This window comes from Fukomys damarensis, unplaced genomic scaffold (assembly GCF_012274545.1).
Source record: "Fukomys damarensis isolate Sample0158 unplaced genomic scaffold, DMR_v1.0_HiC HiC_scaffold_38, whole genome shotgun sequence".
Classification (NCBI taxonomy): Eukaryota; Metazoa; Chordata; class Mammalia; order Rodentia; family Bathyergidae; genus Fukomys; species Fukomys damarensis.
The window spans coordinates 54,795,573-54,822,598 of record NW_022900950.1 but is presented as its reverse complement, the minus strand read 5'-3'; the positions used below and the strand labels follow the sequence as shown (position 1 = coordinate 54,822,598).

At 39.1% G+C, this 27,026-nt stretch overlaps 1 protein-coding gene and 1 pseudogene across 2 annotated transcripts in view; both read right to left on the bottom strand.

Moving 5' to 3' along the window:
- The window catches only part of Mtrf1 (mitochondrial translation release factor 1), a 33,850-nt gene extending 22,284 nt beyond the window's left edge, over window positions 1-11,566 (bottom strand). For both annotated transcript variants that reach the window (XM_019209423.2, XM_010637100.3), the window contains exons 1-5: window positions 11,481-11,566; window positions 9,997-10,422; window positions 5,409-5,500; window positions 3,845-3,926; window positions 3,527-3,634 (exon numbers count right to left, since the gene is read on the bottom strand). In XM_019209423.2, coding sequence (XP_019064968.1) covers window positions 3,527-3,634; window positions 3,845-3,926; window positions 5,409-5,500; window positions 9,997-10,414 — 700 coding nt within the window. In that variant the 5' untranslated portion in view covers window positions 10,415-10,422; window positions 11,481-11,566. The remainder of the gene's footprint in view (window positions 1-3,526; window positions 3,635-3,844; window positions 3,927-5,408; window positions 5,501-9,996; window positions 10,423-11,480) is intronic.
- Window positions 1,665-2,785, bottom strand: LOC104871231 (annotated as a pseudogene).
- Window positions 11,567-27,026: the final 15,460 nt, after the last annotated feature.

Below are 27,026 nucleotides of genomic sequence, written 5' to 3'. Positions count from 1 at the left end.
CGTCACTGATGGCACTTCCCAGTATTCTCTCTCTTTTTTTTGTACTGGGGATCAAACTCCCCCGTATTCTTTATTTTATTTTTTTAGATCTATGATGGTTTTATTTTTGTTCTGTATCTTTTCCTTTTAATATTTATTTTTACTAGTACATGTCTGCAGTACATAATGATTAGATGCATTGTGAGGAGTTGATATATGTACATAGCACACCTTCACTCTTTCTATGTCCTTAGTCTCTTTGGAATACTGCCATTTCTGATTAAATTTTCTTTGAAACTTCCTCCTCTTTTGCTTCCATAATAGTATATTGTCCTTATCCTTTTCCTACATGTATGCATCCTCTTTATCAATCATTCTCTTTCTAAATCTGACCATTTCCAAGGCTTAGTGCCTGAATGTCCCTCTCAACAGACTCTTCATTACATATTCTCTGAGAATCAGACAGCCATTCTGTGCTGATATCCATCAAACATCTCTCCTAAATTCTGTCTGTTCTCTCACAAAGGTTATACAACTTCAGTATTTACTGGATATTTCTTCATGCTACTTGCTATAACCTCAAACAACTTAAAAAACTTTCATCAGGAGCTGGGAATGTAGCTCAGTGAAAGAACACTTGCCTAGCATTTACAAGGCCTTAAGTTTGATGCCTAGCACTAACAATAATAACAATAACAAAAGCCAAAAATACCTCATCATTATGCTTTCCAAATGGGCTCTGGTTCCAAACATCTGTTCCACTTAGTGATATGGACAAGAATCACAATCGCCCAGATAAGAAGATTAGTACCTTGGGGCAGCTCACCTCCTGTGTCAAAACAGATTAATGGGATGCAAGGTAGCTGTGGATCAGACAGAATTAACTGTAGTAAGAGGACTGTTGTTACTTACTGTGTGTGATCCTGGATTAGTTACTCTCTGAGCCTAGATCTGTACAACGAGATTAATAATATCTAGCTCATAGGATTGTGAGGACCACAGCACCAAGAGGTTGTATACACAGAACATACTGAACAAGCAACAGCCCCTCTTATACCCAGTCAGTTTGTCCATGTATCCTTTTAAAGTCTCTCACATGGAAGTTCTGGATTACTTCAAAGACCTCTTTGCAGGCTGCCTTAAACCTAGCCTCTTTAATCTTTTTTTTCGTACCGGGGATTGAACTTGGGACCTTGCACTTGTGAGGCAGGAAGCGGCACCACTGAGATAAATCCCCAGCCCTCTTTGATCCATTTTTTAAACTATTGGCAAAAGAATCTTCTTAAAATATATATTTTATCTCTGGGCATGGTGACACATGCCTGTAATCCCAACACTTGGGAGGCTGAGGCAGGAGGATCACTGTGAGTTCAAGACCAGCCTGGGCTACATAGTGAGTTCCAGGTCAGTCTCAACTACATAGTGAGACCCTATCTCAAAAAAACTGAAAAAAAAAATGTATATTTTGTCAAATTATAATCAGACTGATAAAATCTTTTAATAGCTCCCTATCCCTTATCAGTCAAGATTAATTCAATTTTCAAAGTTACTCAGTCAGGTGAGATGGCACATGCCTGAAATCCCAGCACTTGTAAAGCTGAATCAGGAGAACTGTCATGAGTTTGAGGCCAGCCTGGATTACACAGTGAGTTCAAGGTCAGCCTGAACTACATGAGTTTGTCTCTAAAAGGGGAAAAAAAAAAGTTGTTCAAAATCCACATCACATTGCAAATACGGCATCAGCAAACCGGCCTCTTTAGTGTGCCACCCACATACCAAGATGCTTCCTACCACCACAGTACTGTTCAGGTTGTTCCTTCCTTGGATGTGATTCCTTCATTCTGGATCAGCTCTCTCAGCACATCTCTGAAACCTTAGGGTATTTTCCAGGAGGTGCAGTCTGGAAGCGGGATTTGAACACATCTGGAGGGATCACCACAGCCCAGTTGAAGAACACTGTAGTTCCTCCAGCTACTAGGATTTGAGGAGCACTGAGTTTACAGACATTCTTTCCCTCTGTACTGTATTTTTTTTGTGGCCATTTGTATGTCACGAAATGTATCCCACTGGCTGGAACATCGCTCATAAGAGAGAGCACAGTGCCTTTGTAGATGCCTTGGATTCCCAGATTTTTGCACAATCCAAGGTTCCATTGTACTTGGTTTCTCCTGAAGAAGCCTGAATCTGTAATAAGCACTTGATCCATTCACTAGGGGTCAGGATTCCTATCGTAAATACACCAGAAAATACCCCAGCAGCAAATACTTGGGAGTAGCTGCGCACATCCTCTGGAAATTTCTGCTGTAGATTCTTCCCTAGACCAAACCCAAAGAAGTACACAGCAAACATGGGGGTGACCCCAGTGATAGGGGCAGCCATACCACTAGGATGCCTTCTCTAGTAAAAGTCTTCCGGAAGCAGTCAATGGTCCCAGAGTACATGGGAGGCTGTCCAGGCAAACTCGGTGGCTGTGTCTGCAGTCGGACCTTGACAGTGTCCAGAGGGTGCCCTCAAACACCAAGTACACGACACCAAAGCTGTCAGCTGTTAGGCCTTGGCTTGTCTGCCATGGTCCATCAGGAGTCCTTCTGTCAGTTTTGCTCTGCTGCCCCAGCTGTAGTGCCGTGCTACCAGAACCTTCACCCACTTTGGGGTAGGAGGTGGGGGAGTTGAGGCCAGGACAGATCAGGAGGAGGGCCCAGTAGGCTGGCAGGGCTTCTGTTCTGGGCCTGTATTTATTTTTGTGGTACAATGGGTCAAATCTAGGTATGTCGTACCATTGAGATACATCCCCAACCCTTTCCATTTTTTATTTTGAGACAGTCTTGCTAAGTTGCTCAAGTAGGACTTAAAATTCTAAACCTACTGCCTCAGCCCCCCAAGTGCTGGTATTATAGGTATGCCCAGTGTGCCTGGCTCACATTTGTGCGTTTAAAGGTGTAAGGTCTTATATTGTTTGTCAATTTTTATATTGTATAAGTTTTATTAGTTCAATTTCAGTGAACATTTTTGAACACAGAGACAAATGATAACCCTTTTTTACATTCCCATACAAATCTAATATATTATTGGCTACTTAATCAAATTGATAAATTTTCTGGTTGGACTACATAAATGATAAAGTTCTAGCAGAGTAAAAGACTTTAATATATCAGATATTCCTTCTTAGGAAGATGTGTCTCTCCTTCCTGCTTTCTCCTCTCAGGTAAGAACCCTGCTATAGTAAGCCACTGTGATTGATAAACCTATGTCATGGTGTTTAATAAATATAATACCAAATGGTTTTAAGAATGGAGCGGCAAGGCTTGATGGCACATTCCTGTAATCCTAGCACTTGGGAGGCTGAGGTAGGAGGACTGCCATGAGTTTATAACCATCATGGCTACATAGTAAGTTCAAGGCCAGTCTTGAAGCAAGACCTTGTCACAAAAAGCCAACAAATAATCAATCAAACAAACAAATAAATGGGACGATATAGTCCTAATATAGATTGAGATAAAAGAATTTTCGGCATCTTCTATGTATAAAAATCTTCAAACATGCCTACCATAATCTGCTGGTGTATAATTTAGAAGTTCAAATTTCCAGTGCTTATAGCATGAGTAATTCTGGTACATGTCAAATATTTCTCGGGTAAACTGTTGGCAGATATCACCTAAAAGACATAAAACATTCAGTCAGCACAAATTTCAAAGAAAGCCATCTTTGAATACAAGTCCCTTAGGAAATGAAGACCATTTCTCAAGACAAACACATCTAATGGACTTTTAAAGTTACAGTAAGTCAAATCAAGGTTACATGTGAGTAACTTTCTTTTTTTTTTTAGTAACTTTTAAATAAGTTACAATAAAATTATATTACCTACCTCCAGTAGTTCTTCCAGATGTCACTTCTAAAATAACATCATTTTTGTCATATTTTTCCTTGGGCAACAGACTCTGAAAAAGCTGGATGAGAAGAAAAAAAAAAGCTTAGATATACAGATTTTCCTTGGTATGCTCTCATTACTTGAACTTAAATAAAAGGCCTCAATGGTGTGTAGATTTTCCTTGGTATGTTATTGTTAATTGAGCTTACAAAAAAGCCCTGAAAGCATTTTTTAAAAATCAGTAATGTACAAAATTACAGAGATTATCAGTGAGGTTAGTCTTAAAATACTATAAGTAGAACTCATTACACTAAAATAGATCATTTCATGTCAACAATGAAGTTATTTGTCTGGATATTTTCTACAATGCTGAGCTTATCTTAATTTTCTAAAATGAAGTTTAGATCAAAGTTCTGTTCAATTTTCTTCAGATTTTGCCACTTATAATGAACAGTAGCTCCTTTCATCAAATGAAGCTTTGAAAATTTTCATTTGAAAGAAATGAACACTTTAGACATATAATTATGTATTTTCTCTGCTACAAATGATGAGAGATGTGCTATGCCTTGCCTTTTTAGTGGGGTTACTCTGTTTAAAGACTCTGTTGAGGACTCCCAAGAAAAGGCAGAAATAGTTTCTCAGCCAATAAAGGGGATTCCTTGTAAAGAACAGAATCAACTTTCCTCTTAGAAAAGGGAAGTCATTTTCTCATTATTAAAAGGTCTTTCAAATCAAACTAAAAGTACTTATGTGTCATTACTCTCCCTACTGCCAATTTGGGAAATATTCCATCTGTTTAAAATGCTACAGTCTGTAGAAGAGAATATTGATTAAGAGTCAGATATCTTACTTTTGCCTTTGATTAAACTTTGATACTGATAACCTGTACTTTACATCTCTATTCCTCTCAAAAAGCCCCCTTCCTGGATTCCCACAGTGTGGAATTTGAAGGCAGGGTGATGGCAAATACAACAGAAGAAAACATGGTATATGTGGTACTATGTTCTTCACTGTCTTTGTAGACAAATCATCCACTGAGCTAGAAGAGACCACTACTGAAGGAAAAAGTTTTGCTTACCTGGGAAATATCAGCTGGTACTAACAGAGTATCATGGACTTTGAGAAACCCCAGTATGCTAAAGCCTTACTAGACCTAATTAGGACTTGTGTTAACTGTCTATACACTCCTGGGTTCATTCCATTCTATCCAAAGTGCAAATTTTCAATCCTTAATTAGCACAATCACCACAAATCTAGCCCATCCCCTCCTATCACTGAAAAACTCCAGACTCTTCTTTGTGATAACTGAAGTTGTTTTTCAGTGTATGTCCTCTTGCCTGGCAAGGTAAAAGATTCAGCTTTGAATTTTTATTTTGCACTGGGAATCTTTGCTGTATTCATCTGCATCACAAGATCTTTAACCTCATTCTGTAGCAAATTACTGCACAAAGCCACTATTTACTTATCACCAGGGAACACTTCATAAGCCAGTATACAGTCTACCAGGAAGAATATTCCTTCATATTAGCACTAATGAAATTAGTCTACTTCTAAAACCTACCTCACTGTACAGCGTGTTGATTTTTTGATCAATTGTATGCCTTTCTTCTAATGCAAGCTCTTGAAACTGCTTTTCATCTTGTTTATTTAGACCTAAAAACCAGCAACAGGAATTATGGCAGTTTTTAATTATTTACAGGGCAAGTCTTACATAGCCATCTCATCTTTACTCACTGTTTCATTTTAGTTTGGAAAGCCAGAGATAATACAAAAGAATAATTAGAATATTTGAAGAATGTCACTTAACAAGTATTTATTTGCTAAGTATGTACAAACAACTCAGTGTGAAAAGCAGCATTTCCTTTGCCTCCCCTCATTGATATTTGAAAGTCTGTAAGTAATTATAGAAATGGTGATTAACCACATAGTTTTTAAAAAGAACTGGATAGTTAGATATAAACCAAATAAGGTAAGTGTTACAGCAAATTGGGATGAGCACTGCCTGTTTCAAGATGGAGTCAGTACCCTGTGATGTGGCTCCAAAATCATTAGAACCTCTACTTGCTCAAAAACAGTAAGGAAAAAACAACTCATGAAATCTCTTGATACATTTATATCTAGCATATTTTTAAACACATTATGTGGGTCAAGCAAAATGCATTTTTATAACCTGTACTTCATGGAAACAATGGTTCTTTTCATCTCTCTCTCTCTGTCTTTGTTTGTAAGACAAGGTCTTACTGAGTAGTTCTCTAGGCTGGCCTTGAACTCACTATGCAGCCCAGGCTGGCCTTGAACTTGTGGCAATCCTCCTGCCTCAGCCACCGGAGTGCTGGAACTACAGGCGTGCGCCACCATGCCTGGTTCATCTTTTCAAAAGCAGAAAATTAAATCATGGAATTTCAGAGTAAGATAATGATACAGTGGCTAAATATGGTGATCTTTGACTCCTCTGCTTTAGAAGACTAGCATACATCAGTGATAACAGCTGAAAACTGAGGAAGAAATTTTTGATTCTTAGTAATTACATGGAAGACAACAGAAATGAATAATAGTTACAATGGAAAGAAGATGCTTTATAAAAACTTTCTGTGGTCAGAGAAGTAATTAGTCTGGTAGGACTATGTGCCTTACTCCTGCTTTTCATACAGTATTTACCACTTACTATGTGCTACACTCTTCCAGCTGCTGAGAACACAATGATTAATAAGACATGGTTGCAGGTCCCACAAGGCTTCGTAAGATGGGCACATACACATAATTACAACCTATGATAAAAGCAGTGCCAGTGCGTCAAGGGGCAGAAATAAGGGGCCCTAACTGAGACTTCAATCCTAAAATGTTATCTAAACTAATTGTAATTGAGGATCACCTGCTGCAGAATTGTAATATCACTAATGGTGCCACATTGTGCATACATGCCACAAATGGAAACAGGCTGATGTTGCCCCACAGATAACTCAACAGGGTTAGGGAGTGAGGTTAAGACAATTACCCAAAGGACCGCAACACAAAACACAGAAAAGTAACTATGCTTGTTTTGAGAAAGAGATTGAAGCCAAAGTATGATATCTAAGCCAAACTGTGTAAGGGTACTGACTTTTATCAAGGTAAAACTGGTGAATGAAGACTCAAGAGAGGGAAAGCACGGATATGTTCAGGGAAAGGCAATTGTGACTAAAAGGCAGAACATGCAAAGAGGTTAGTAATTCAGCAGAGGTTTTTAACATCAAACATAGAAAGAAATCTATGTGGTAGGCAGTGGGAGTTACCGAAAACTTCTGAGGTGAATAATATATTTAAGGCAGGGGTCTTAGCTACCTGTCCTAAGCCAAGTGTGGTATTGTACACCTGTAGTCCCAGCAGTTGGGAGGCTGAGGTAGGAGGATCATAAATTCAAAGCCAGCTGGGGCTACATAGTGAGTTTAAGGCCAGCCTGAATTACAGAGTGAGACTGTCTCAACAAATCAAACAAACAAACAAACAACAAAAAAAGACTAGCTTAGAAAGCTTGGAGGTGAGACTAGAAGTTAGGAATTGATTGTCATCATCGAGGTCAGCGATGCAATGAAGGAACAAATTAGTGGGGTGCCTCTCTCTTAAGGGCCCACAATATAATTTTTGAGTGTGTATTTTCAATTCTGCCTAATAAACTTCTTTATGCCTTCATTGATATATTTTGAAAATTCTTTTTCTGTGTCAGAAGTCTTTTTCTGTGTCAGATTTAGCTCACTGGCGCCACTGCCTGCTTTGCAAGCACAAGGTCCTGAGTTAGATCCCTGGTTAAAAAAAAAACAGAAGTCAGTGAACATATAATCTGCCCACAGGGGGAGGTCAGTCCTTGTTCTCCATTTCCACTCTGAGGAACCTCTTCAGACTCTGTATGGTGACATTCCCTTTGGCAAGCTAGTTCCAGGAGGTAAAGAGGCATCAGAACTATGATTTTAAAATATAACTTCTAATAGACAACCTTAACAGTATTAAAACGATAGGCCAAGGCTGGAGATTTAGCTCAGTGGTATCACTGCCTGCCTCACAAACACAAAGTCCTGCGTTCAATCCCCAGAACCATAATAAATAAATAAACAAACAAACAAATAACATAAAAGCCACATATTAAAAAATTCACATTTAAAACAACAATAAAATGATAGGCCATCACACAGAAAAGACAGAAGGTAACGGACTCCTAATACTGAGCATGATAAATAAAAGGAGCGCTCAAAATATAATAGTTCTTCAAACAACAAGAACCCTACATCCCTGTATCTCCTTCACATCAGTCAGAATGAGTCTTTTCAATCCCTGGTGGGGCAGGGTTAATGCCGCTTCTCAGCCTGAGGCAGCTATAAAAATATGAACCTTCAGCCCCTCTGCATCCCTAAAGAATAAGGGATGGGGGGGTTAATGGAAAAAATAAAGATAAGTAGAAAAGGAGACAAAGAAAATCATAATTTCAAATCTATACTTTTAAGAAGACTGCAGCTTTAGGATACAATCAAAATTACCCAAGGTTACCCATTTTTATACTTCCTAGGCTTGATTACAGTTCTTTTCTTCCAGATTCACTACATCTAAAACTCCTTTAAAATACTTTAAGTCCAAAATTAGTGTAATTCATAAGATAAAGGGCAGAAACCTGACTTTAAGATAGAGAAACAGATTCAAAGGTTTCAAAGAATGTTTTTAGGTAAAATATCTTAGATTCCCTATCCTAAAAAAACAAAACCAAAAACAGTACACTACTTTCCCCCTGTAAACTAAGATAAAATTTCTGGGCCAGGGATTTGGCTCAGTGGTTTCACCGTCTGCCCAGCAAGCATAAGGGCCTGAGTTCAATCCTCGGTAACCCCCACCAAAAGATGAAATTTCCTATACATTCACAAATTCCACAAGTTTCCACCCCCTCCAAAAAGAAAAACATTCCCACCTCCAGATTATGATGTGCCTCTCTGAGAGCCCACACTCTGAGTGTATACTGTCAATTCTGTCTAAAATGCCTCTTTATGGCTCTCAAAAAAAAAAAAAAAAGTGGAAAGAATAGAATTGTACCGAGGGGCAGTCTACTACTTAGCTATATCCCACCCCTTTTTATTTATTGAGGTCTTGCTAAATTTTTTAGGCAGGATAGGTGATCCTTCTGCCTCAGGCTCCCTCAGTCCTGGGATTACAGGTGTCTACCACTACACCTGGCCAGATATTCATATTTTGAAGACTACGCATCTGAAAATTACTGAATACCTGTTTGGTAATGGGTAAACTTCTGAGGAATGTGAGCCTTGTCTGAGTGGAGATGCTTTGTGCAAGACTTATAATAATAGTAAAGATACTTAGATTTCTAAACTAAAATAATTCTATGGAGTCTAAGAAATCTGTTTACTGTCCTAGAAAATACTTCAAGCCATTAAACATACAAATTCCAAGGGCTGGGCATGTAACTCAGTGGTAGAATATTTGCCTAGCATGTAAAAAGCCCTTGGTTCAATCTCCAGCACTAAAAAGAAAAAAGTTTTAAAAAATACAATTCCAAATAATCTAAAACTATAAATTAAAATAAGTATTAAATAATGTTAAGATCTGCCACACGAGCTTCTACCATGTGATACCGTCTGCTGTGAGGACCTCACCCAGAGCCAAGCAGATATAGGTGCCATGTTCATAGTGCCGCAAAACTGTGACCTATATAAACCTCTGTTCTTAAAAAAAAAAAAAAAAAAAAATGTCACATGCAATATAAAGCTTCATTTGTTCTTCCTTTAATGTGAAATCTCATCTAAAAGGCTTCCATTCACACCCTTGAAACTCTTAATATTTAAATATACCCTCTTGCTTGGCCACAAGCCCTGTGATAGATAGGGACTGTATTTCCATATTCTTGGTATGCAGTACAGTGCTCAATATAGATCTGCTCAATAAATTAAAATCTGCTAAGGTCAACATCAAATCCTCCAAAGCCTATGGACTTCTTGGTGAGTCCCGTGAGAAGCCTGGTTTCTGAGTAGTTAATCTTTAGGAGCTGAAACATGTTAAACACCTTAAGTATAACAGTACTGCTCTTGTTAAGAGTTGAGGTTATTAGTTGTAGGCATTTTAAAAGATGGAGTTCAATAAATCTTTAATTTAGAAAGTCACACATATTTTTTACCTACTTTTGCACACTGATTCTAACTCTTCAATTGCTTGTTCAGCTTTCTGAATTTCTTGATAAATGGCTGCAAGTGGTGCCAATTCAGCATGCCTTCGGATCTTGGACCTCCGGTCTGCTTCATTCACAGGGATGTCCTGCAGACACTGACTAAGTGTTTGGTACTCCTTACTTAGTTCTTTCATATATTTCTGAAATGCTTCATGCTTCCACATCATACTGGTATCTTGATGACAATATCTCCTGCACCAATTCTTCTTTAGAAGACAACACAGAATGTGATTCTTGTTATGTCCAAGAACCTGCAGCCTTGTTTTAAAATGTAGCTGTTTAAATTGATGAAATTGGGCATAGATGTGACACCGGAGATAAGCATTCAGGAAAGGACGTCTAAGAAGCCAAATGCAAAGGTAGTGATTCATCTCAGCATCTGAAATATAACAAACACAATCTGAAAAAAAAATTGACTTTAAAGACGTATAGTATAATAAAGCTAGACGCTTCAAAGAAAGCTTGTTTGGTTCACTAGAACAGCCAGCTCCAGTGCCAAAATTCAGTAATTCACAGAATTTTTCAAACCTCTGAATAACAATATATTAAAATAAAATAGCATGCAAAATATATAATTAACAAAAGAATAGAATAATTTAAAAATATATTAATGGAATGAGTAAAATCAGCTATTTTCTGGAAAGTATTCAGAATCTTGAATTAAGGGTATGAAAATTTGAAAGATATAACTATTATTGCTAAGAAAAGTATGCAATGGTTTTACTAAATCAGAAAGGAAAAATATAGTGCTCTAAGAAAGCTACTTTGCCTCTAAAATTCTGAGGTTCAAAGTTGAAATAAAGGTCAGAATCAACCTGTACCATCTCCAGCTAGGAGACGCATTTCATATTAGCTTTCATTTGATCCCTCTAAATCTGCTAATTTAGCACTTTTGCTTAGGAAATAAAATATCGGGAAAGCTCTCTAAATATTCAAAGTTCACAGGCTTCTTTCGACAGATCTCACATACGGAATCATGTCTGGGGAATGGACTGTGGAAGAATGCACCAAAACCCAGCAGCTACGTACTTAACATTCTTTAGCAGAAGTTTCTGTACATTTTTACATCTAATTTCAAGCAAATCAAAGGAGATGATATATCCACTTCACAATGAACAGAATGACAGGTTTTGTTACTGTACTTCCAGCTAAAAATTTCCATCATAACAGCAAAATAATATTCAAGCTCACGAAGCTTAATTTGAAGGGCAAAAACCAAGGCGTTTACTCTCTAGGGTCAACTACATCTACGAACAAGACTTCTCCAGCTCCCCCCACAACAGCAGTGTTGGCACGTCAGAGGTGACAGTAAGCCGGCGCAAAAGCAGCATGTGCAAATCACACTGAGTAACTCAGACGTTCCGCATGGAGACACGACAGTGGGTAAATGGGAAAAGTCAAAATCCATTTTATGATTTTGAAAAGAATTGTGAATACCTAAGAAAAAGGCCGTTAGCTTTCCTTACGGAGACCGGAACCTTCCTCGGCTCGCTACATTTTAGCCCGGCCCACCCGCTGCCACTTCCGCTTCCGTGTAACTCCTTCCGGGTCAGTGTATGCACCTGGCTCCTCCCCTAGCCCCACCCTTCTCTAAAGCGTTTATCCTTGCGCGTTGGTAACTGGGGAGCTAGGATGAGGTGGAGAAATTCTCTTGAGACAACAGAGCTTTATTTATCAGGAGCGGTAGCCAAGGACCTGTGTTTTAATGGTGGGAGGAAGGGAGGGACAGCGTAGAATGAATCCTAACCCCTAGGAGCTTCCACCAGGGAATTCTGGGAGTTGTCGCTTATCCCGCAGCGGGGTCCTTACCGCTCCCCTTGACCCCACTTGCCACCCCACACCTGCCACAAGAGGAGCTTTAGTTTTCACAGATACAATATACCCAAATCTAGACGAGATTCTGTTCTGATTAAGAGATCAGGGTGAAGTTACAAGAATGTCCAAATATGAGGAACCCCTAAGGCGGTAGTTTGTTTTTAAAAACAAGGGTCACTTTTTCATCATCTCAAAATTTAGGAGACTATGCATGTTACTCGCTGTACTTTTCAGCTGCCATTGCTTGAGAAAATATCCAAATAACCGACGGAAACCGTAAATTCGTGTCTTAAAAGTCAAAACAGTATCCAAAGACAGGTGACTATATCTCGTTAGCGATTTTACAGTGAGTTTAATGTTACGTGCACATATGAAATTTAGGGGCTCGATCAATGTTCATAGTTTATAAACCACCAGTTAAACTATTTAAAAAGTCGAACAATTACCGGAAAATAAAACGTACTGCTTTCTTTCTGCGCGTTATAGGCCACACCTTGAGACATCCGACGATGTGAAAACTGGTAATGTGAAGTCAAATATATTTTATTATTTTAAAAGTCTGTTAATAGTAATTTAATAGAAAATTCAAACTCTCACTAAAGAGGAAAAGGACTGGAAAAGCACATATTATTCCTTTGCATTCTTATAAATTATTTTCCCTGAAAAGCAGAATGTGAAGGATGAAATGACATTTCTTATTTTCCTGTCTTCATACTGGTTCTCAAATTTTTATCTTGACCACCTGGTGGTCTTGTTGAGACTAGCGTCTTCTCAATTTTTGAGTCCAGGACAATGAAAGGAGCCTAGAAAAGCCAACCTGTCTTTCTACTATTAAAAAAAAAAAAAAGCAAGTAAAAGGCTGATCCTGAAAGCTCCCCCATTCTCCTTAAACTATCATTGGCATAGGTTAAAGTAAGCTTTTAACAAGGCCATTTAATGTTGTTCCCCACTTCTCTGTAATTTGACCTCTCATTCTAAATACCATACTACATATTTTTAGATCATTTCCTTAAATTTTTACTTGTACGTATTCAAATTTTCATTTCAATAAATCGTTTTTCATCTTTTTTCCAGGTGATGGTTTTCAAATAACCTTCATAAGCGTTAAAACATTTCCCAGTTTAGGTCCAAAGTAGTTTACAATGAGGAAAATGTCGTTTATTTTTGTGTGTATCTAGATATAATACCTTTTATCCTTTATTATGAAAACTTTCCAACATATTAAAAAATAGAAGTGTATGACTCGTCCATGAGCCAGTCTCATCAGATGTCAACTGTTTCACCTGCCCTCCTTTTTCTTTCCCCCACCTCAACTGATTTATTTTGGAGCAAATACAGAGTATCATAGCTTCTCATTTGTAGATATTTTAGTATGTATCTTCAAAAGATAGAGTTTTTAAAATAATAACACCCCCAATGATTGAGTTTCTTAATATTGTCAAAGGTTCAGTCAGTATTCAAATTTTCCTAATTGTGTTTTCTTGGTTTGTTTCTCCCCATCCTCTTTCCTTCCCTCTCTTCTCACCTTCCTTTTCTTCCCTTCCCTTATTCCTTCTGTTTCTGCAGTTTGTTACATCAGGATTTAAATAAACTCCATACATTGAAATCCATTGTTATACTTTTATATTTAAATCTATAGGTTTTTCTGTTTGCCTTTCTATTGTATATGTTGAAGTGTATCCTTTATCCTGAAGTTTCACCCAGTCAATATTTTTCTAGGTTTGTGATGTATGTATCATGTGTCCTTTGTTCCATGAACTGGTCTAGAAGCTTGATCAGATTCAGATTTAATTTTTATTGTTTGCAAAACTACTTCATAAGTGGGTTAGGTATTGCCACAAGAAGGCACAAAATATCTAGCTGTATCTATTATTTATTTACTTATTTTTAAAGACAGGGTCCATGTAGCCCAGGTTGGACTCAAACTGGCAATCTTCCTACCTCAGCTTCCTGAATGCTGGGATTATAAGTATATGCCATCATGCCCGGCTTAGTTGTGCCTTTTTAAATAATACAGAAGCTCTTAATTATCTAGGTTAATGATTTTGTTAGGCTTTGCAAAATGATGTTTTATCATTCTTTTTTTCATTTTATTAAGTGGAACAGCTATGAAAAAAAATTTCATCAATAATTGGTTGTCTGGGCTTTGCAATTTTTCACCCTTTTCATTCCTAATTGCATGAATTAGAGTCTTTCCTTTTTTCATAAGGTTGGCTAAAGGTTTGTCGATTTTATTTAATCTCCCAAAGAACCATATCTTTGATTCATTGATTCTTTGTATTGTTTTCTTAGTCTCCACTGCGTTAAAATCTGCTCTGATCTTTATAATTTCCTCCCTCGTATGAGCTTTGAGCTTGACTTGCTCTTTTTTTTCTAAAATCTTGAGGTTCAACATTATGTTATGTGAGCTCACTCTGTTTTCCTGATATGAGAATTCGCTGCTATAAATTTCTCTTAGAAATGCTTTCATTGTGTCCCCTAAGTTCCAGTATGTTGTATTGGCATTATCATTTAATTGTAGAAACAGTCTAACTTCTTTACTTTCATTTGTGACTCATTGGTTGTTCAGCTTTGCAATTTTCAAGAAGAAAAATTAAAATGTTGCCAAAGTGGAAATTCAATTCAATGAAAAATCTTGCTTTCTGAATGATTTCCAAATTCTATTTTAATCTTTTTATTTTAGCTACAAAGCAGTTACCTGCAATTTCCAAAATCTTACATACTCTGAAAAACTTTATTTGTAATTCAAAACTCAAAGTCTCTGAATAGTGAAGGTTTTTTTGTTTTGTTTTGTTTTCTTTTCTTTTCTTTTTGGTACCAGGGATTAAACTCAGGCCCTTGTGCTTTCGAGGTAAGTGGTGGAACCATGGAGCCAAAATCCCCAGCCCTGAATAGTGAAGGTTTTAAAAAAATAACTTATATGGTGGTTCTGCCACCTGCCTTGCAAGTGCAAGATCCTGAGTTCAATCCCTGGTACCAAAGACAAAACAAAACAAAATTATGATGGGCAAATTTCACCTAAGTTAAATAAACATTTGGTAGGCAAATCTGACCAACGCTGATGTGAAGCTATTCATATCCATATTTAATTCACATATTGTAAAGATCCATTTTTTTTAAACTGGAGAAATACTAATATATTGGGTTACAGGAACCTCCTGTAGATCCTGTTGAGGGTTTTATGCAGTGTACCCATATATTTATTTATCTTTCTAAATCCAAAATATTCTGAATTTTGTGCTCTCACTATATAGTTTAGTCTGGCCTTGAACTCACTGTGTATCCGAGGGTGGGCTTGAACTGACTGTGATCCTCCTGCCTCAGCCTTCACAGTACTGGGATTACAGCTGTTTGTTTTGTTTTGTTGGTTGGTTTGTTTGTTTTTGAGACAGGGTCTCACTATGTAGTTGAAACTGACCTGGAACTCACTATGTAGCCCAGGCTGGTCTTGAACTCACAGTGATCCTCCTGCCTCAGCCTCCCGAGACCTGGGATTACAGGCATGCGCCACCATGCTTGGCTTTTTAATAAGACAAGATCCCAGTTGTTGATTGTACTAGTTCCTGTGCTACTGATTATTTTGATGGTGCATATCTTGGAACATATACAATTTTCATGAACTCCTATCTACCTATCTGCCTTTTTTTTTTTTTTTTTTTTTTTTAATATGTATGGTTTTTCTGTTCACTCTACAGTGCTGGTAATCAAACCCAGAACCTTGTAAATGCCAAGCAAGTACTCTACTACTACATAAACTATACTCAACCAGGCATACCCGTAATCCCAGTGTTCCAGAGGCTGAGGTAGGAGGGTTGCTGCCAGTCTGAGCCAGCCAGGGCTACACAGTGAGTTCAAGGCCAGTTTGGACTACATAGTGAGACCCTGTCCAAACAAAAAAAAACAAAACAAAAAACTAAGCCATACACCCAGCCTGTACTATGAATTTTCAAACACATTTGTCCCCAAGTGTTTCAGGTAAGTTGTAGCTAACATTCATTGAGTGGTCTTTATCAGGTAACTCTCTAAATATTTTATGTTTAACTCAATCTTCACACAAGGGTATGAAGTAGGTTCAACTGTAATGCTCATTTTGGAAACTGAGGCACTATATGCTAGATGACTTGATCAAGACTGTGCCAATAGAACAATCCAGTGGCTCAAGGAATTTGAATGTGTTGCACTGGGCCTTTTTTCTGCCACCTTTATTCTTTATTTCACTCTTGGCACCATCATTCTTTCAGCTCTCCATAATCTGACTCTAATCTCACCTCTCTATCATCACATTCTCCAAACACCTCATGTTCAATTAGGTGACTTATTTCCTCAAAACACACTTTCAGACTGGTCCTTTTCTCCTGTTTGTAATTCAAATAAGCAATTGAATATATGCCAGAATTTTTATTAATTAATGAGGGACCAACAAGATGTTGTCTCTGATTAAAGAGAATCCCAACAGAAGATACACAAATATACTATAAGGAATGTGGAAATGAGTCTGCTTATAAATGAAAATCTGAATGAATAAATAAATAAATATGAAAATCTGGTCAGCATATACAAGATAATAATCACTTGCCCCTTCATTTTACACAATTTTACAGACAAGAATTAATTTATTTTATTATCAATTTTATACTTTTTATACAAGTTGTCAAATGGCTCCAAGGCAATAATCCTTTTTCCATTTCAAAGCCAAGATCTTAACTTTTCATGACAGTACTAACTCTTTTCCCTGAAATGAAATTTTCTGAAATTCTCTTCATCACAGCAGTACTCTGCTAAGTGCTGAGGGCTCAATGATGAGAAAAATAGATATCCTGGCTGTCATTACCGTTCACAGATTTGGTCAAAAGTCACTTCTGTGATCCATCTAATCACAGTTAATTCTTCCTGTAGGCTCTCATATGATCTCAACTACACCCTCTTTTAAAACTGCTAATTCTTTCCTTGTATCATATGTGGCAACTTGTTTGTTTCTTTGGTACCGAGGATCAAACTCTGGACCTTGTGCTTATGAGACAGGTGGCAGGACCACTGAGCTAAATCCCCAGCCCTGTAGCAATTTACTATTCACACTAGATTTTACAGTTCTGGAGATCAAAAACAAGCCCTAAATTCAGAATATTTTTTTATAAAGGATAAGTTATCTATTTCTGAGGAAGGAAAATGAAAAACATTTAACAGTACATTTTTTAGTATCTGCCATGCTGTGACACAGGAAGATGATTTATTCAGCACATATTTTTGAGCACTGACTGTAAAAAACAGGGAATACACAATCAAAACCAGAGGGACGTCCACCTCAAGGGAAGAAATATACAAGTCAGTGAATTCAACAGTGTGATACACACGAGTGGTGAGTACTTTGTGTTTTGAGGACACAGAGGAGAGGCAGCCACATCAGAATGGGGGGCAAGAATGGCTTCTGGGAGAAGCTGGTACTTAACCTGAATTTTGAAGGACAAGTAGGAAGAGCTTCAGAGAGACACCCTGACAATTTGGGAAACTGCGGATAGTACAGTCTAGCTGAGTGGTGGGACGTAGGCAGGAACAGGATTATAAAGGGCTCCATATATATATAAAGAGACTAGACTTTCTCCTGAAAGCCATCAAAGGACTTTAAGCAAAAGTATTATTAGATTTGTATTTTATAAAGACCATGAATCTTGTCTTCTCCCCTCAACAGTCACATCCCAATGTGCGTGGAATCTGAATGTTACCTTATATAGCAGAAGGGACTTTACCAATGTGATTATTTCATGGTGAGATTATCCTGCATGATCTTGGTGGGTAGTAAAATCACAAGGGTCCTTAGAAGAGGTGTGTAACATAGGAGAGTTGGAAGATTTGAGGAGGAAGCTGAGGTCAGGAAGGAAAGAAGATGCTGTGTCTTTGGCTTTGAAGATGGAGAAAGGGATCATGAGCCTAGGAATACAGGCGGCTTGGAAAAGTTGGAGAAGTTAAAATAACTGATTCCTTCCTATAGCCTTCAAAGACAATGTTGCCTGTGGTCACATTTCACACTTCTGACCTCCAGAACTGTAAGATAACCAATGTCTGATGTTCTGTGTTGATAAGTTGCTGAATTTGTGGTAAAAATTAATATAGATTCTCTTTGGACCTACAACCCCGACAACCCCCTCTTGGCCTCAGGCCAGGGCCGGCTTGTGGCAGAGGTGGAGGTGGAGGCACGGGAATTATGGAGGGGTCAGACTCTGCAGGGAAGAGTGTCAGGAGACATGGGGAGAGTAGGGTGTTGTAGTCCAAACTAGAAGGTGAAGCTGGTGGAGCAAGAGGATGGACGAGTTTCACACTAAATGAGCAGTTCATGGAGAAAGTTGTTGATCCTGGAAACCACAATAGTGGAATTGATCTACTTCAGACCTACCTTTGGTCTTGCCAGTTCCTTTTATCTTTTATTAGTCTAAGTTTGAAGTACTTTGGGGCTTTAATTGGACTTTGTGCTTGTATCTGCCAAGCTTATATCCCACCGTTGCCATGGACATCCTCCACCTCTTGCTGGTCTGTGTACATTGGGCTCAGTAATGTTGCTGGAATTGAACTACTCCCCCGGAAACCAGAACGGCCTGGGAATGTGTCTGGTGAAATTTGGATGGTCCTTCTGCCTGGCTTGCATCCCAGCTCCCTTACAGCTCATGGCTTTAGCCTCACACCAATTGGAAAGAGTACACCATATGAAAGCATATAGCGTGGTATGAATGGGAAACTGCCTGTTTTACCATTGCTATTTTTTAATATTCATAATTTCCCTTGCCTCCCAATTGTTAATTTTTTGTGAATATACCATTTTACCCTGAAATTCCATTTTATTTATACACCCTACTAAATGCGCATTTAATAACACCAGAATTTATGTGGTTTACTCTGAGTGATCTCATCTTTTCAAACAAACCAATCAGCATCAACGTGTAGACAGAATTGGATAGAGTTGACACAAATATATGAAAGAAAATTGAAAGTGCAAATCTGACCCAGAACAGGTTTTGCTGATGTTTGTTTTAGACTTTCTGCTGTAAGTAAAGTATCCTCCTTTGTTGAACTAGAAACTTTTATTTCTTTGGGAAACTCCCTATGAATGTCAAAACACACTTTTCTTTTGTGGTCAGTCAGCCGGTGGTATTACACTACTTTCAAAGACAAACTCCCTAAAGTTGGGAAATTATCTATGATCTTTTCCCCTAAACTTTGGTACATACCTTCCTCTAAGGCAAAATACTGGAGCTGTTTGTATCTACAGTGTGCCTCTCTACAAGAAAATAAGTGAAAACATGTAGTGTTTACTCGGAATTTTAATTTTGTAACTGCAAAAGTTCCAATTCAAACAGATAAGTGAGTTAATTTTATTTTACAATTTTTAAAATCTTATTAGGAGCCGGGTGTGGTGGCTCACGCCTGTAATCCCAGCACTTGGGAGGCTGAGGCAGGTGGATTTCTGTGAGTTCGAGATCAGCCTGGGATACATAGTGAGTTCCAGGTCAGTCTCAATTACATAGTGAGACCCTGTCTCAAAAAACAAACAAAAACAAACAAACAAACAAATCTTATTAGGATTTTCAGTACCACCAAACTATTCTTATTTTTTGACCCTTATATTAAAAGGGTGCTTTCCTTTTAACATCAGGGTCGCAAAGTAAAATTTCCCAAGTTTTCTTTTTATTACAATTAAGTATCACAAAGTTTCTACCGTAATGACCCTCCAGAACCCTAAAGCTGTGGCTGTCCATTAACCTCCAACTAGTCTTTATCTCTTGTGGTGAAACGATGTGCCTTTCCTTGCCTAAATCCCTTCCCTGGTGTACCAACATTATATCGTGTCGCTCCCCACTGGCCTGCGCCATCCCATCGCTGTCTGCTGAGTCTTGGAGAGCGATCCTCCTGGCTTGGGCCTCGCAGCCTTTGGGTCGGGCGCTGAGCCCCTGAGCACCCTGCGGGTGCCCGTGCTTACCACCCCCCACCCCCACCCCCGTGTCGCTCATGCCTTGATCGCCACCGCTTTCCTCGGGCTGTGGAGACCCTACAGCATCCAGTGTGCCCTTTTGCTCTTGCTGCGCCTGCTGGACACCAACGCCACCATCGTCTTCTGCTGCTGGCACCGCAGGCTCCAGAAAGGGAGGCACGCATGAGATCATTCTCGGGGCACTCGGGGATTTGAGATGCTGTTCTGAGATCTCAAGGCTTTCGTTGAGGTCATTTATTTAGCGTGCACGCTCAGGGCCACAAGTTCTCTTTCCTGTGTACCAATATTGATCGTATGCGTATTAGGGAAACAGAAGGAAAGTCAATGTCGAGCACACTGCCCCAAGCCCAGAGTGACAGGTTTAAGGGATTCCACACTAGAGCCCAGCGATTGTCCTAGTGTGTCCGAGTCTACACTTAGAAGGGAGACACAGCCCCTAAGCTGTGGGAATCATGAGTATTAGTTGTAAGTATTGTTAACTTTAGTAACTCCATATTTGTTAAGTTTCTCCAGTTTAGAAGGTGGTGTATTTCCTTTGTGGAATTCCTGAAAGTTGCAATTTCTTGTCTCTGACCTTCAGACGTGTGGTTGTCTGGGTTACTACTACCCATGGTGTTGTTTTTGTTGAGCCTGTTTGCTCTTTCCTGTGTGAACTTTCAGTTACTATGGTAATCCCATCCCATAATAATTTGTGGGTTTTTTTGCTTTAAAAGTCTGATGCTTGCCTGCAATGAACGTCGCCTTGATCAGACTCTTGTCTTGGTGTCCTTCCTTTCTCTCTGCCCCATCTCCACCCCGCTGCTCTTTTCAGGTTTGAGGCACTGCTGGACAGTGCTCTGCGTCGCTGGCTCGCGACACTAAGCCACGGGATGGATGTCAGCTTAGGTGCAATCTGTTGTCTGCAGCGGCAGAGTGGCTATGTGCTCCTGTAGTTGTGCCCTTGGATAAACCAGAGAAAAGCTTTTAGGAGGCCAGTGCAGAAGTCTCCGATCCGTGTGCTTTTCACTTTAGATTTCCAGGGCTATGGTCCTATTCTCTCATGAAGCTCTCCATGCTGATTTTTGCAAAGTAACCATATCAGTGATGGAGATTTGCCCGATTGTGTGTGCTTAAACGTTTGTGCAAGCTGCCACACTCAAATCGGGGAGCAGGGGTCCTGGACGCTGTGATTAGGTAAGACTAATCTAGGACCAGGTCCAGTGAAGGCAGAACCAAACAAACCACACAAGCTGTCCCAGACTCTGCGTTTCCTCCCCGACCAAGCCCCACTTAGCACAATTTCCCCTTTTGGGGGGAAGTTTCAGAGTCAGGCGGGGCCTGTGTTTTCTGATACAGTTTACCCATCTAAGCAGACTACGTAGTCACACACCCTGCACTTACTTACCATTTACCTAAGGTCTGACGTTTTACTGTACCTTGGATGTATCATTGGATTCTGACTGCTGAAAAGCTTTGACTGCACTTGATTATAATGTTGCACAGTGAATAATTCTGCACGAGGCCCTGAAGGTGAGATTTGTGCCCAAATCTGAGAAATTAACTTGACAGATAATTGAAGGTTCAGTTCCTGGCTTTAACTAGCTGTGTTGTGCTGGGAAACTTCCCTAACTTTGGGCACTCAGTTTCCCGATATGTAAAATAGGACTGATAGTGTCTTGCTGGGTTGTATGGGGAAGATAACAATAAATTAAGGGTAAAAGTCTCAATTTAGAGTAGATGTTCAGAATTTGGTGGTCATTGCTGTATTTTATAAAAGTGATCTTAAAATGTACAGAAAAAAGATATGCTTATAACTTTTCAAGTCTAGAAAATCAGTTCAAGTTAATGGGATACAACATAAAGCATATCTGTGGTGAAGTGACAGTTCTTGTATATCTAATTCAATAAAAACATCTCGTTTAAATGTGACAAAAAGTGAATAGTGGTAAGGATGCAAAAAAATGCAACGTTTTGACTTCAAAAACAGCCCGTGCCATATACATAAGTGAGGGAGCCATATGCTGTCATGGGTGATTACATTTAGCCTCATGGATTTCAGCCAAAGCCCACATGGAAAACATGAAATAGGATTGTCTGGTTTAGGTATTTCTCAGTGAAAAATTTGTCCTGAGCTTGCATTTGGTTAGAAAAGCTGAGGGCTTTTGTTGAATGCCTTAGTTCATTCCACAAGATTGCTTGTGTGATTTGATGTTCTTGCATGTGTTTGGTATCTCTCTCATCTGTTAGGCTGTGAATTCCTGGAGGGCAGGGACTGCATCTCTTGTTCAGGGCAGTAACCCTGCTGTCCCAGTGCCTTGTATACAGTGAATTCTTAACAAACCTTGAATGAAAAAATTATATAGTGTCTTCTAATATAGTCATTTTGTATAAATGTCTATAAACATTGAAGTTTTTCTTTTCTTAATAATGAAGTTTTAAAAATCTTCTTTATTTAGGGCTGGGGATTTAGCTGAGAGGTGCTGCTGCCTGCCTCACAAGCGCAAGGTCCCCAGTTCTTTCTCCAGTACCCCCCCCAAAATCTTATTTTATTCCATACTGTAGCATTTGACAGATTTTAAAAAATGTAACCAACTTCTTACCATATCCTAAATATCTTTTCTACAAAATAAAAATGAGAAGAGTCTCAAAGATTTGTGTATAGTGTCTGACTTGATTTAAATCCCAGTGAATTAAAATAATGGGAGATCTTTGTATATTAATATTCTGCAAGCCTATCTTTATGTCTTGTGTTCAGATTTATCTTCCAGAAAACGTGGCAACTGTTTAACCCTATTCAAAAATGAGAGTTGTTTTTTTGTTTGTTTGTTTCAAACTAGTTTCTCAATTTCTATACTTAACATGGTTAGTTTCCTATAAAAGTCACTTAGTGGATAAAAAATTAATATAGATTCTCCAGAAGCTCTGAAGAAAATGAACTGATGGTGGCTGACTAAAATCCAGGGGAACTAACATGGTTGCAAAGCGGTTAGCATAGTGATTACATGGATGAACTTTGGTGGCATAGCCTAACTTTTTAGTTTTGCAACTTGGTGTAAATTTTTTCCTCTTTTTTCAGCACTAGGGATTGAACACAGGAAGTACTGAACCACACCCTCTTCTATTTTGAGACAAGGTCTTAACAAGTTGCCCAGCTGGCCACAATCCTATCTCAGCATTCTAAGTACTTGGTATTACAGATGTGCATCACCAGGCTCAGCTCTAGTTCACTGTTTTTTAAACTTCAGTTTTCTCATTTGTAAAAGCAAGACAATAGTATTTTTCTCACAGGGATTTTATGAGGATTAAATATCAGGTGCTATGTTACATAGTGTCTGGTACTAAGTGCTCAATAACAATTATGATTAAATGATTACAGTAATTCAGAAGAGAAGTGAGAGTAGAGAAAGAGGATTAAAGTACACAAAGACAGCAGAGATAGATTCCCTGCTAAGCACAGAAGGAAGAATGAACTCTGCACAGGGCAGAGCAATTGCAACTTTTAAAATAGGAAGAAAGAACAAAAAGGATGGCAGTAGATGGGAGCTCCACAAATGTGGGGTGAATGGGGGAGATAAGGAGAAAGGAGTGTGGTTCAGAAACTGGCAAGTTAGATGCGTGAATAGGAGAACAAGTGAGCTAGCTTAGACCACCATTTGCATCTTGAAAAATGTCCTGTATTTATTAAGGAATTAACAAATGTTTGTTGAAAAAAGATAGGAGATTGTCATTTGAATATGACTGTCCCAGAAAGAATCTGGTTGGAATCACTATTGTCAGAAGTTTAAAATGTATATGTGAACAACCATATGAGAATATAAACTTGGAGGGCTTGAAGGGAGGGCAGGGGAATGGGGAAAAATAAGAATCAAGATGGATTATGTAAAGGTGCAAATTTCCAATGATGAATGTCATTACATTGTATACCTTAAATGTACCAATAAAATTAATTAAAAAAAGAAATGACAATAGTAGCAAATGAATAAATAGCAACATTGAATGTGACCCAAAAAAAAGAATATAAATGTGGGCCAGGGATTTAGCTCAGTGGTGCTGTTGCCTGCCTCACAAGTGCAAGGTCCTGAGTTCGATACCCGGTACAAAAAAAAATCAATCAATCAATCTATGTATCTATCTATCTATCTATCTGTATTTATATGTATATATAAACTCAACCAGGTGCAGTGCCACATGCCTGTGATTGCAATTACTCAAGAGGGTCAGATGGGATAATCTTGAGTTTGAGGCCAGACTGGGTAACATACCAAAACTGTGTAGCAAAGAAAAAACAAAAGAACAAAAAGCAAAAGCTCTTGGCCTGATGCTGGACCCTCAGTGGAAATGCTAAAGGACTTTTCTTGATGCAACCCTGAGAGGCTACTAACCCACAAACTCATATTCAACAATGGGTATATTGTGCCTTCTCTAACAAGTTGCCTTGGAAAGGAGGCTGGCAAAACTCAAGATTCTTGTTTAAAAATAATTACAAAAATAAGATAGAAGATTTCTGGAAGATATAGTTTAAGAGAGAGAGGCAGGTCTTGATTCAAGATTTGGTCATGGAGTGGGATGGCTAAAAGAGAAGGGTGAAGGTCTCTGTATATGAGGCCAAGAAACCAGAAGGCTAGATCTTTGAATCATTCACACAGACAATGGAGTCACAGTAGTATGCTAGGAGTTAAGTAGAAAGGAGGACTGCTGCCACGTGGCAAATGAAGGAAGGATAATGGCCAAGAGCAAAATGAGAAGTGACTGGCAGAACTTGGGGGAATTACTAAGGAATTATCTTTTCTGTAAACAAAGGTGAAATAGTATGATTTGGAACAGACAGTGAGTGGTAGGCAAAGAAGGTCTCCACTCTCACAACAAGGTAGTGTATTTAATCATGGGTTAGGATGAAAATGCAGTGAAATGATGGTTCTCAACTCTCAATTCTGGCTGCATATTGTAATTAACATCTGGGAAGCTTTCAAAAAACCATCTTCACTCAACTCTAGTTGAGTCGGAATTTATAGATTATGGACTCAAGTATCAGTGTTTTTTTGTTGTTGTTGTTGTTTGTTTTTTGAGACAGGGTCTCACTATGTGGTCCAGGCTGGCCTGGAACTCACAGTAATCCTCCTGCCTCGGCCTCCTGAGAACCGTGATTACAGGCTTGCACGACCACACACAGAATATCAGTAATTTTTGAAGCTCTCTAGGTGAGAAAAAAGTACAGCTAAGATTGAGAACTACTGTTGTCCAATAAAGTACCATGTACAAAACATAAAGCAGAATAAGAGGACATAAAAGAAGGACAACGTGCTATGTAAATTCATAGGAGGAGGGAATCAAATCCACTAGGAAAATTTTGTGAAAGTCATGACATGTGAGATGAAAGGTTTAAAAAGAGAGTCTAGGGTTGTGGGAGAACAATTTTTTTTTTTTTTTGAGACAGGGTCTTACTTTGTAGTTTAGGCTGGCCCCAAACTCACTATGTAGTCCAGGCTGGTCTTGAACTTGCAGTGATCCTCCTGCCTCAGCTGGGATTACAGGTGTGTCCCTCGACACCCAGCATGGAGAACAATTTCTGATAAACTTATAGGTTGGAAGGAGGAGATTAGAAAATAGAGGGGAATGCATTAGTATGGAGATTAGAAAATACTGGATAAGAGAAACATATTGGTTTCACTGGTATGTAAAGTATTAGCAAAGTGAAAGAAAAATCCCAAGAATAGAGATTGAGTTTCAGACAATGGAGGGAGTCACTGAAAGTTTTGATAATACTAATTAACCCATTCTGACTTTCCAATAGGGAAAGACTGGTTTGCAAGCAGAGTGTAAAATAAAAAGGGGAGGAAAGAGCCTGAAAGTAGAGACCAGTTAAGATGATTTTGTAATACAGACGGTTCCCAACTTATTTTTTCCAAATTTATGATGGCGCAAAAACAATATGCATTCAACAGGAACTATCCTTTAAATTTTGATTTTTCCTGGGTAAGTGATGTGCAGTATAGTTTGATCCTCTCTTGTGATGTTGGACAGCAGCCATAGCTCCCAGTCAGCTGCATAGTTGTAGGAGACACCCAGTAGTAGCAGGCTACGACTGGCATGTACCTCTTGCCTTCTATAATTCAGCTATATTGTTTTGTACCAGGAGTCAGACTGAAGCTCTGGGTGACTCAAGTGAGCATGCCAGAGGGTGGACTGGGCAAGTATAGGCCCTCCCTCAATGGCTGCCATGGAAACCTAGGCCCTGGTCTGTGAAGAGGCAGGGCTCTGCTGAGTTACATGCAGGTGAGGTCAGCGTGACCCCAATTAAAACCCTTCCCCCTGAACTATGGCTTCTCACTGACCTGATGGGTTACTGCTAATTGCACCTGGTCCCAGTACCTGTTTGTTCTATTTGAGCAAAATAAGCAGTGCTTACTCCCTTATAGCCCTGCCTGGTGCCATCACACCAGTTGTTCCTTAGTATTTCACTAGATGCCTTCAAAGCTCACCCTGATCCCCATTCCTTCCCCAGCTGTATTCAATACTGGATGCACTGGGGGTGGGGGAGCTTTGTCTTTGCTGCCATCAGCAGCACTGACCAGGACCCAAGATTCAGCTTCTCCACTCTAAGTCTGTTTCTGTGTGTTCTTGAATTCACCTTGGTGGCTCATAGGCCAGGACCCAAAGCAGAGGTCCTGGAAATGTACCCTTCCCGGCTCCCTACACAGTCACAAGAGGGCACAACTAATACTTCAGTGTACTGTGTTGCTAAGCTATGACATTGTATTTAATATTTTCAACTTATGATGGTATCACTGGAGCCCAACTTCACAGTATGTTGAGGACTTTTTTCTTTTGGAGACAAGGTCTCATTTTGTAGTTCAGGATGGCCTTGAACTATGTAGCCCCAGCTGGCCTCAAACTCACGGTAGTCCTCCTGCCTCAGCCTCCTGAGTGCTGGGATTACAGTGTTGAGGACTTTTAAATGGAATGGGAGTCAAGCATAGCGGCACATGCATGTAATCCCAGCACTCGGGAGGCTGAGGCAGGAGGATCACTGTGAGTTTGAGGCCAGCCTGAACTGCATAGTGAGACCCTGTCTCAAAAAACAGAACAAAACAAAATAAATAGCCTACACAGCTTTTTTTTTGGGTACCGGGGATCAAACTCCTTGTGCTTATGAAGCAGGCACCAGAACCACTGAGCTAAATTCCCAGCCCTATTAAAAAATATATATATAT